Source organism: Stigmatopora argus, chromosome 10, assembly GCF_051989625.1.
Source record: "Stigmatopora argus isolate UIUO_Sarg chromosome 10, RoL_Sarg_1.0, whole genome shotgun sequence".
Lineage (NCBI taxonomy): Eukaryota > Metazoa > Chordata > Actinopteri > Syngnathiformes > Syngnathidae > Stigmatopora > Stigmatopora argus.
Window position 1 is genome coordinate 15479022 of NC_135396.1, and position 12612 is coordinate 15491633.

At 43.1% G+C, this 12612-nt stretch overlaps 1 protein-coding gene across 2 annotated transcripts in view; it reads right to left on the minus strand.

The window, feature by feature from the left end:
• Nucleotides 1-12612, minus strand: part of pdgfd (platelet derived growth factor d) — a 68723-nt gene that overhangs the window by 21730 nt on the left and 34381 nt on the right. For both annotated transcript variants that reach the window (XM_077611744.1, XM_077611745.1), the window contains exon 3: nt 6583-6760. In XM_077611744.1, coding sequence (XP_077467870.1) covers nt 6583-6760 — 178 coding nt within the window. The remainder of the gene's footprint in view (nt 1-6582; nt 6761-12612) is intronic.

Below are 12612 nucleotides of genomic sequence, written 5' to 3' on the forward strand. Positions count from 1 at the left end.
ACCATACATGTTTTTGGATGTTTTTGGAATGAGGAGGGAAACCGGAGTACCCGGAGAAGACCCACAACAACGAGAAGGAGAGCATGCAAACTCCACACAGGAGAAGCGACCTGGATTCGAATCCAGGACCCCAGAACCGTAAGACCGACGCACTGACCAATTATCTGCCGGGGCGCCCCTAAAACCTATCGCTACATTTTAAAAGGATACAAATACTGTACCATTTTGATGCAGGCTGAGAGAAACACCCAAACACATGCTGTGTTTTCCTTCATTATTGTAGGCTTGGATGGTTCAAACATGCACGCTTGTGTTGACAGAGAAAACATGCTAACCGAAATAGCATAAACACAGCCTTTGCAAATACAAACACATTTGGCCTGTTCTCCATATCCTCAAGTCTTTATAGCATCTCCGTTGCAGATGGGAAGGTTCACCTTTGACACACCAATTGTGATCGAGCACATCTTCACATGTTAGAATGTTAAGATTTAAGTCAATTGTTAAACAAATTGATCTTTTTTTAAATGGTTGCATTCATATGTGGGCGGCCCGGTGGAGCGAGTGGTTAGCACGTCAACCTCACAGCTCTGGGGTACTGGGTTCAAATCCAGGTCGGTCCACTTGTGTGGAGTTTGCATGTTCTTCCCGGGCCTGCGTGGGTTTCCTCTGGGTACTCCAGTTTCCTCCCACATTCCAAAAACATGCATAGTAGGCTGATTGGACACTCTAAATTGCCTGTAGGTATGGGTGTGAGTGTGCATGTTGTTCGTCTCCTTGTGCCCTGCGATCGGCTGGCCACCGATTCAGGGTGTTCCCCGCCTCTGGCCCGGTGTCAGCTGGGATAGGCTCCAGCACCCCCTGCGATCCTAATGAGGATGACATGAGATGAGTATTCATATGAGCAGTGAGCTGAGAAAATGAGGTCATAGGCCTTCTTGTATGTGTCCATGCAAGTTTACACAACCTGGCACTCATCATCTTTTAAGGTTAAATGCATAATGTCATGAACATCTGGGTAACTTCAAAAGCCTCTAAAAAAACTTGTACACAAACATCAAATAAAGCCAGCTCATGGTGTCGAGGTTCACTCTCCAGACTTCGGTGTGGACAGCCGCGGCCTCGATTTCCGCTGGTAGTATGATAGGCCTTCTTGTATATGATTGCGAGTGCCTATGGTCGTTTGTCTCTCTGCGTGCCCTACGGCTGACTGGGGACCAGTCTATGGTGTAGTCTGCCTTTCACCTAAAGTCAGCTGGGATAGGCTGCGGAAACCTTTACAACCCTTAGGAGGATGCACGGTACGGAAGATGAAAGAATGAATGAATGAAACATTAAATAGTGTGGGAAATGTTGGAATTTGCAACATTTACTTTTGTCTCAACCCGGGAACAATACATAACACTCGGATAAACAACCCTAACCTCTTTTTTTAGATGCAACTTTATTGTACCAGGTATGACAACAATATTGGAAACTGAAAAATATATCTGTCAATGTGGCACTATTGCAGGTGACAAAAGGGGACTCCCGTGTTTAACGATGCAGTCGAGTGGAGGGGACAGCAGGGAGCTGCCCTTTTCAACCTCCATTTGGTACATTCAGACAGTGAGACGGTTGAGGATTAACTGTGACTGAGATGACCACAAAGACCCCAGCATTTCACTGTCGACTTTTACCGCACACAACCAGTTATCTTGAGCAGCCGTGAAAAACGATTCGGCCCATCAGGGACTCTTATCGAGCCTGTGGGAATTCCTCTGCCTGTCAAACTAGTTCTACTCATTTTTACACAGATATTTTTCAACCTAGAAATCATGGAACTAAATGATACATGTTAGTAATTGATTTAATCCAAATATACATTAAAAAATAAATAACTTGGGTAAAAGAAATGCCTGTATTTATCATAACAGTGTTTATTATGTTATTTCATGAGCAAATAATTTGTAAAATTACATGAAAATTGTTTATTTTAGGCATCCCAGCGTACGAGTGGTTAGCATATCTGTCTGACAGGTCTGGGGTCAAGGTTGGCCTTCACTGTGTGGAGTATGCATGTTCTCCCCGGGCTTATGTGGGTTTTCTCTGGGTAGTCCTTTGTGGGGATATGCGGTTCAGAAAATGGATGAATGAATGAATGAATGAGTGTTTAGTTTAATGTGACTCTTGGTGTTGATTGCTACTAACAAGAGAACAGTATGGGTATTTTTGTCTCGCTCATCTGTTTTGATTGGTTGTATATGCCCATGTGGTGCATTGATATCACAAGTAGAATTCTGAATTTTGCCTTGGAGTCTTTTCCATTTTGATCCCTCTTTTTTGTTTGCATCTCTTCCATCTTTCTGTCAGTTCTTCCAGTCTCAGGATCATGTGGAGTTTGCTTTGCATCACTATTAACTTCATACTTCATCTTTGATATTTTGTCTTTCAGTTCCAACAATTCAGACATGCCTTCATCCTCTAGTTCTTCTAATTCTTCTCTTTCTAGGTACTTCATAATGTGAGTCACTAACGATATTCAGTCAAATCTCATTACTATGCCACCCGTTGGGACCGAGCAAAAGTGGCATAGTAGCGAGAGTGGCATAGTAACGAGGGTTTTTAAAAAAATGTTTTATTGTAAAAAAAGAAAAGGCTTTATTTTGTCATGTTATCCATCAGCTCAGTCCAAAGCTCTCAAAAAATGTCGATGGCACATCTTTCGGCAGATCTTGAGCATCGGGATGTGCATCAGCTCGGCCAGTTTCATCGTCTTCACCTTGATGAGAGATGACAGGCACACTCTGTCCTCTTGCTTACTTCAGCCACATGAGCATCCCCTCATCGAGCTTTGGGTCTTGGAGCCTGCGTCAGCTTCATGCGCTTTGATGGAACTCCAGCTTTGATTGATTTGATTGGTTCTCTTAATTTCGACGCCCCATTTCTTGCTTATCTTCCTGGCTAGCTGGGACTGATTCGACTCCTTCTTCGAAGCATCGATTATCTCATTCTTCTCCTGCAGTGTAAAGTCGGTTCTCTTGCGTTTCTGAGCTACTCATTGTGGGCTAAATTTGAATAATAAATGAATTCGAAACTACAACACACACAAAATAGTGACGTAGTAGTGAGATTAGGGGGTGCCATAGTAAATTTATTTTGTATTAAATTTTGTCGGGACCGAGTAAAAGTGGCATAATAGCGAGAGTGGCATAGTAACGAGATTTAACTGTACGTGATTTCCGCTTCCTAATATGTTGAGAATATCACATATTTCCAGTAGGATATTTTTAGTCAGGGTGTGCAATGTTCCTACCACCTCTTCGTGCATCTGTTCCATTTTGCTGACAATATTGGAGTTCTATTGACATCACAGGAGTGAACTCTGAACTGGCACGTCTTTACTGTCCCTCTGATGATCTCTGATTGGCCTCAGATGACAAGTGTTCAACCACCAACTTCCAGTTCTCCTCAAACAGCAACACATCTCACTGCAATCTGCCTGGTTTGTAGTGTTTGGGGGGGATTTAGCTAGCTCAGAATTCAGTGAACAGGTCATGGACACTGGACATCTGAACAGCAATCCCAGCGGTGACCCCAAATGTCATACCCTGAATTTATGCTGGAAAAACTGGGAGAAATAATCACAAATAGTGATTTGTTGTTGATTCCTCAATCCAATTTTACTGATATGAGGAAGATCTCCCGCGCTGGTCGAGGTATGTGCATTATGGAATCAGTAATCAAATACAGTGGTACCTCGAGACAAGAGCTTAATTCGTTCCGGGACTGAGCTCGATTTTCTCGTAACTCAAACGAACGTTTCCCATTGAAATGAACTAAAAACAAATTAATTCGTTACAATCGTCCGAAAAAACACCAAAAACAGGATAATGAGGAAAAATGTTTTATTTGCTCTGATTCGTCATCTATTAACAAAAGTATCAAATAACTAGTGGTTTAATAGTATACTAAAATGTGTTTAATAGAACTAAAATTAGATGGATTTCACGGAGGCTAGAGAGAGAGGGACAGAGAGGGAGGGGTGAGGGGGGCGACTTTTTGCACGGCAACTCGCTCGTAAAATAACATAAACAAATTTAAATGAACTTGGATTACGATGCAGACACACTCAAAAATAAATTTAATCTAACCTTGCACTAAACTTAATTCTTATTTTGTTTGACATATTGATACCTTTCTTCTCCCGGCCGGGTTGGCTCTGTTTGTCTCGTTGTCTACCGTTTCAAATACTCACCATGAGATTTGTGGTTTGCAAGATTAGAAAGAATTTGCTTCTACTATTTTGTTAATATTGAATGCATGTTCGAATTGAAATTTTAACTGTTTTTGTCGCATAATTTTTTACAAAACAAAAAAAATGAATAATTGAAAACCCATTTATATCAAAATCATTGTTTTTCGAGGGGGGCAGATTCTTTAATTCTAACAGTAACCAAGCAATGATCTTTGTTTGTTTTTCCTTCCTAACCTTTATGGTTCTCAATGAATGCAGTTCAACCCTTGTTTTCTGACGACTTCTATCTGTCTCCTTTTGTTTGGCTCTTTCAGTGTGCCATTTAAGTCATTAGCTGACTTGCTGATATCATCACAGAAACCTGTGCTCTCTTTCCAGAGATATGTCCTCTCTCTTCCTCCCACACTTGCTGCCTGCAAGTTTGACAGCTTTGAAGAGAACAAATAAGACCTGCTCATCTACAGTACAGCTAAAATGAACGTGTGTACACGATTACACACAAGAAACTGTATAAATTGGTGTATTTCAACATTGGGTTGATTAGAGAGTTTGACAAGGAGCGCATATATATGCATACATATATATATATATATACATATACATATATATATATATATATATATATATATATATATATATATATATATATATATATATATATATATATATATATATATATATATATATATATATATATATATATATATATATATATATATATATATATGTATGTACTGTTGTGGTCAAAAGATGCCCCTTGGCCATTTTCACTTCAATTAGGCGCTTTTGGTAGCCATCCACAAGCTTCTGGTTGAATCTTTGACCACTCCTCTTGACATAATTGGTGCAGTCCAGTTAAATTTGATGGCTTTCTGAAATGGACTTGTTTCTTCAGCATTGTCCACAAGTTCTCAATGGGGTTTAAGTCAGGACTTGGGGAACCATTCGAAAACCTTAATTCTAGCCTGATTGAGCCATTCCATTACCACTTTTGATGTGTGTTTGGGGTCATTGTCCTGTTGGAACACCCAACTGCGCCCAAGACCCAATCTTCGGCCTGATGACTTTAGGTTATCTTGAAGAATTTGAAGGTAACCCTCCTTCTTCATTATCCCATTTACTCTCTGTAAAGCACCAGTTCCATTGGTATTGATATTAAGCACAAAATAATTGAAAAACATTAATTTACGCGTGACTGAGCTGTCTCGTCAATACGTATGGAGAAGCAGGAAATTCGCCTCGAAAGACGCATTGGAAAACATTAACATCTTTGCCTTGGTTATTGCACAAGAAAGTTTAATATATGTATATATATATACAGTGGTACCTCGTCATACGACCGCTCGTCATACAAAATTCTCGTCTTACGGCGGAAATTTTGATCGGATAATTCGCCCGTCATGCGATCAAAATTTCGTGATGCGACCAAGCCAGGTCTTTTTTGCATATCTTTCGTGTATAACAATATTTACGAGCACAGAACGATTAATTCAGACGAGTTTCTCCTAAGACTAGGAAACGCCCAACACGCATGCAAAAAGAGGGCTTTCTGGGTAATGAAGTACACTCGTGCACACAACACCCATAGGCAATGGCAACCTTTCTCAGAATAAAACTTCATTACCCACAATCAATACGTGGGTAAGCTCAACTATTGTATTTCCTGTTATTCTTTCTAAGGAAAGAAGCTCCCGCGATCGTTCTTTAAAGACTATTTCTCGTTGGCAAGTGGTCGTGCGTTATCCTATTGTGAGGACATTTGTGTGCATCATTTTGGGAATATTTTGAAGGCAATACAACAGCAAACATTCCATCGATAGCGAACGTGAGGGTGGAGGCGTGGCAAACCGCCAACCCGGAAAACGAAGGTAACAAAATATTACAACAAAATTAGAATTCAGTTTTGTGTAAAGTTACATTAAACGTATGTTTGAGTGTCTGTATATATTATTCCAAGTTAATTTAAATTTGTTTGTTCCGTTTACGAGTGGGTTGTCGTGGAAAAAAACGAACCCCCCCACACGTCTCTGTCTCCCGTCGGCGAAATCTGCCCAATTTTAGTTAGATTAAACACATTTTATTACTATTAAACCACTAGTTATGTGTTACTTTGTTAATAGATGGCGAATTAGAAGAAATAAAACATTTTTTCCAATCCAATATCCTGTTTTTGGTGTTTTTTCAGAGGGCTGGAACGAATTAATTTGTTTTCCATTCATTTCAATGGAAAATCTCGTCATACAAGCTCAGTTCCGGAACGGATTAAGCTCGTATCTCGAGGTACCACTGTATAGAAAATAAAATGTATTAGGGTTTCTGTGCATTTGTGCTTGCTTGTGTCTCACCAGAAAAGAATAGTAGACTTTGAATCCTGGCTTTGCAACAAAGTAATTGTCAGATTTGAAGGTAATTTTGAGGATGTTTGATTTGGAGTTGAGGCTAGGCGGTGCTTTCTGTCCGCACCAACGACCCCAAAGTATAGAGCTGGTCTCTGATTGGTCCTCCACTTCAACAAAGTCATATCTGCAGTGAGTAATAAAGATGAGATCAAAAAAAAGTAAATGACATAATGAAAACAATAATAATGATGCATCCAAAAATAGACAGATTTCTGAAAATATTTGGCCACATTTCAAGAAAATGTATACTCTTTTAAGACTCGTAAATTGCCACTTCACCACCACGTGATGCTTCTGAAGATCACTCCAAAAAGTATGAGAATAATCATAAGAAAATAAATAATCTCGTCTTATTAAAAAAGAAAATTGTCCCTGACAATATTCCTTAATAATTTAATATCACAAAATCACAATTTTTAGGAAATCATTTGCTTAAAGGGTTACAATGTCGAGAATACTCACTTAAATGTAAAATAAAAATTACTTCATGTTGTTTATAACTTAATTGGTTTTGGGGTATTCAGTTGTAAAAATGCTAAAACCTTTCTTAACTTTATGTATTACATTTTAGGGCAGGGGTCTCAAACTTGCGGCCCGCGGGCCAACTGCGGCCCGCGGGACGAGAATTTGCGGCCCCCGTCTTAATATGAAATATCGATTTTTTTTTTTTTTTTTTTTTTTTTTTTTTTTTTTTTTTTTTTTTTTTTTTTTTTTTATTTTTTTTTTACCCCTTTCCCCATGATGGCGCCGTTTAAGTGGCAGCCAGTGGCAGTAGCTCTGTCCACTCATGTTTTTCTTGTTTTACAGCATGTTTTACATGAAAAATTAGAGGGAACATTGACATGCACCTGCTTGTGGCAGGTGTGATACTGGTGTGCCGATAGCGAGCAATGATGATGTCGTGACCGGATGATTCGCCTAAAGACGTTTCGCCGACGGACGTTTGACAGACGGACAGGTCGTACTAGTATTTGTTAGTTTAATGATTAAATACAAATACTAGTATTTGTATTTAATCATTAAACGCTGTTTTCAGCTGGATTTGACCGAATTTGAGAGCATTTTGAGCCGTTTGGCGAATGGACGTCTATAGACGTTTTTTTGCCTCCATCGCGATATCATCCAGTATTTGTATTTAATCATTAAATGCTGTTTTAGGATGGATTTGACCCGATTGCTGTCATTTTACGGCTCGGTTCTGCTACATCTGCCTGCCCAAGAGTGCTTATTCCCGGACTGCCATTGATGGTAGACGAACATTGATTTTTACTATAATTTGGAAAACACCGGCGGCGGGCCGGATTAAAAATCCTAACGGGCCGTATATGGCCCGCGGGCCGAGGTTGAAAAACTTGTACACACACGATCCGGCGGGGCGAGCGTTCGAATCCCGTTTCGGCGAAACCTCCGTTCGGCCGAATGAACGTTCGGTGGAACGTCCATTCGGCGACCTGCCCGTCTGTCAAACGTCCGTCGGCGAAACGTCTTTAAGCGAATCATCCGAGTACCGATGATGTCGCTCACACTGGTACTCAGTGCGCTCAGGGAGGTTGTCTTTCTGCTCAGACCAACAAAAAATTAGAGGGAACTTTGGTTCGGAGCTGAATGAACCAATCACGGTGAGGTATACGGCTCTGGAGGGCGGGACATCGGCCGGGCTGTCCAGTGCCTCGCTCACTCACTCATTCATTCCTCCAATCAGCTGGGCGGAGGAGAAGCCGTGAGGCCGATCACTCCGCTCGGCGCGCACACTCCTCCGCTGCTCTCAGCATAGAACTGAATGAGGCGCTATGATCCGTGATCCAGCCTGTGTCAGTGTCTGTAGCCATCTCCGCGATTGAAACGGAGAGCGAAAGTGCACATGTGCCACAAACCCGCGCGACTGAATGTGAAAGATCAACCCGAGACTCATTCCAAGTGGAAAAACATATTACAGAGCCCCAGAGATGTCTCTTTCAAAGCCTGCCGTGAAGAGAAAGGTCGGTGACGAGCAGAGACAGTTTCAAGAAAAGTGGGGAGTGCAATATTTCTTTGTTGAACACAGGGGCACCCCGACGTGTCTCATTTACACTGAAAAAGTTGCGGTGCACAAGGAATACAATTTGAAACACAAAGCCACATTTCAAATTTTTGCGGACCCCTTCTCCTTTGATGTGCAAGATGCCCCTCCTGAGCTTCAAATGGAGCTCATTGACCTGCAGTGCAACTCTGCACTCAAAGCCAAGTTCAGGGAGGTGAGTGGAGAAGCAGACAAGCTTGGGCAATTTTTGAGAGAGTTGACCCCCAGCTTCCCTGAACTTTCCCGAAGGTTCAAGCGGACCATGTGCCTTTTTGGGAGCACATACTTGTGTGAGAAGCTCTTCTCCACCTTGAACTTCAATAAGTCCAAGTACAGGTCCAGACTTACTGATGAGCATCTTCAAGCTCTACTGAGGGTCTCCACTGCTTCCTCCCTCAAGCCAAATGTGACTATGTGAGAAGAAGCGCTGCCAGGTCTCTAGCAGCAAGGAGTAGGCAAAAGAAGCCGTGTTCAGAATATTTCATGTTCAATGTTCCATTGAAGTTCAGAAAGTTAAAGGTTAAAGAGCTGTAAATACAGACATTTGAAACGGAATAAAAATAATTCATTTTCTCTACTTAGCCAGCCAGTATATATCTACTGTATGCTCATTAGTATTATTTGGTTTTATATTACTGATTGAATTATTTTTTATTCATCTTTAAGTTAATTTATTTAATTCATTATTTTTTGTTAAAAAATAAAGATATTTGATAACGTTGGAAAGTTTTATCAGTGCTTTTCTTGTGGAAATCCTGATGCGGCCCAGTCTCACCCAGACTCGGCCTCTAGCGGCCCCCAGGTAAATTGAGTTCGAGACCCCTGTTTTAGGGGAAGGATTAGAAGCCGCCCTTCAACTCAATTGCAACCTTTTTTCTGTGTTCTTGAGGGGATTTGAAACATTCAGGCCTTTTAAATGCTTGTTCAATTATTTGCAAATAATTGGTGGATCTCCCACATCAGCTGTAATTGTTTGTTCAATGACTGTTAATGAGATACCTCTGGTTCTGGTTTACTGAATAGAAAGCAGTTTATCCCCATCTCTCTGACACCTTTGTCACTGCTTTTGCAATCATTCATATTCTGAACTGCTTATCCTCCTTTATCTTTCAACAGGTAGCAGCTTGGATTTCATTCTATTGGAGTGGTTTCCCCAGGATGATATAAAATACAGTCATACCTCTACTTACGAAATTTATTGATTCCAGAACTTTTTTTGTAACTTGAAAATGTTGTTCTGTCTAATCACCCTCTGCTACTGTCACAATGAAATTTCCCGACTACAGGATGAATACATTTATCCAATCCAATCTAATTCGTTCCATGTATTGGTCAAAATGTCCCAATTTCTTAAGAAAGAGGTGAGAAACACAAAAATGAGAGGAAATGAACAGCATTTTTTATTAATGTCACAAAATGAATAACAAGTACAAAATCGACCCATGTTGAAACGCATGGGAAAGAAAGCTACCGGGATGCAACATAGCGATAGCAGCACACAAACCAATGAACGCACATCTAATAATACTGTTACATCCATGGGAGACATCGAGGCGAGGTAGGAGGGATTAGGACCCAATCGCGTGGAAGCAGGTGAGGACGGGGCAAATTGTGCTCAAAACCAAAACTTTAATAACTTAGGAGGGACCTTACAAAATACCGTATTTTCACGGCTATAAGGCGCACTTAAGTCTCCACAATAGACAGGGCGCCTTATAATCCAGTGCACTTTATATATGGACCAATACTAAAATTGTTTTCACGATACAATAAAGTAAATCAGTCGATAGGGTACACCATCCTCTAAAGCTCTCACAACTACGGCAAGCAGCCCCCGACTCTACTATTTTTCCCGTAGAAAAATTACTGCGCAGTAACTGCTGGGATATATAGTTCTTTTGTCAATACACCCAGTATGACGGCGAACACACTAATTTGGTGCTCACCGTCAATCTGGCTGTATTTACAAAAGAAATCCTGCGACCAGATGGCTTTTTTCACGCCTCACCGTCACTTTTGATTTGCGACAAAGTCACGAAAATGAACTCACAGCTTGCCGTTATTCCCGGAGGCTTGACTAAAGAACTCCAACCACTGGACATCGGCATCAACCGGGCTTTCAAAGCAAAGTTGCGAGCCGCATGGGAACAGTGGATGGTAGCTGGCGAACACAGCTTCACGAAGAGTGGAAGGCAGCTAGTTAAGCTACGATTTGCGAATGGATTGTGGCCACCTGGGCGAACGTAGTCGCCCTTAACATAGTCCGGGGGGGGGGGCGTCCGCGCCAGCCTGAGATGAGACGTGGGAGTGGCCGGCCCGGCGAGTGTCCGCGCCGGCTGGTGACGAGGCGTCGGAGCTGCCGATCCGGCGAGTCTCCGCGCCGGCATTTGGAGAGAAGTGGGAGTGGCCGGCCCGGTGGGCATCCCCGCTGGCCCTTTAAGTGATGGCCAAGCCCCCTGTCCTTACCAGACACCAGAATTTTAGAAAAGTCGTCGAGCACCTTACCCTGGCTGCTCGGGGGGCCGCCGACCCCCTCATCCAGGGGGCCCGGAGAGTCGCCGCCGCCGACCCCCTCGTCCAGGGGGCCCGGAGAGTCGCCGCCGCCGACCCCCTCGTCCAGGGGGCCCAAAGAGCCGCCGCCGCCGACCCCCTCGTCCAGGGGGCCCGGAGAGTCGCCACCCCCGACCCCCTTGTCCGGGGGGCCCGGAGAGTCGCCGCCGCTTATGGGAGGGCAGGAACTTGGCGGGCAGGAACCTGGCGGGCAGGAACTTGGCGGGCAGGAACTTTGCGGGCAGGAACTAGGCGGGCCAGCCCGCACGAGAAACCTGGTTCGTGGCTTCGGCCCAGGTGCGACTGGCGGCCCAGCCGGCACGGGGAATATTGTGCGTGGCTTTGGCATGGGTGCGACTGGCTGCCCAGCCGGCACGGGGAGTATTGTGCATGGCTTTGGCACGGGTGCGACTGGCGGTCCAGCCATGCCCGCCCAAGAGTGCTTATTCCCGGGCTGCCATGCCCGCCCAAGAGTGCGTATTCCCGGGCTGCCATTGATGGTAGACTAACATTGATTTTTACTATAATTTGGACAACGCCGGCAGCGGGCCGGATTAAAAATCCTAACGGGCCGTATATGGCCCGCGGGCCGAGGTTGAAAAACTTGTACACACACGTTCTGGGGGCAGGGCGAGCGCGCGAATCCCGTTTCGGCGAAACCTCCGTTCGGCCGAATGAACGTTCGGCGGAACGTCCATTCAGCGACCTGCCCGTCTGTCAAACGTCCGTCGGCGAAACGTCTTTAGGCGAATCATCCGAGTACCGATGATGTCGCTCACACTGGTACTCAGTGCACTCAGGGAGGTTGTCTTTCTGCCCAGACCAACGAAAAATTAGAGGGAACATTGGTGATGATCTCCTTTTCGAAATCATAGAGAGGCCTTGGGAAGGATTCCTGGCTTTTAATGCTTCTTTCTGTTTCAATATGGCTGTCTTTTGCACTCGTCATTTTCTTGCGAGGCATGATGATAAAAAAAAGAAGCTGCTTTATCCACACTCGGAAAAACGTGACAAAAAACATAGTTAAAACTCATTGAAAACGAATGCCGGTCAAAAGTACAGGTACATAAGAGAGAAACTTGGATCATGGATAGTGGTTGTTGTGAGACAGCCAATGAGAGGCCAGTATGTTGTAGGGATCTTCTAAAGTGAGAATCGATGCATCCGCGACAATATTTTCAAAATAAAATAACAGATGAGTAATGCATGTACGTTTTGGGGGGTTTCGTAACTTGAGTATTTTTCTTATCTCGAGGCACTCATTTGCATAAAAAAAGATTAAAAGATTAAAAAGCTTTCTTAACCTGGAAATTTCGCACCTAGAGGCATTCGTAAGTAGAGGTACGACTGTATGTTTATCCATGCTT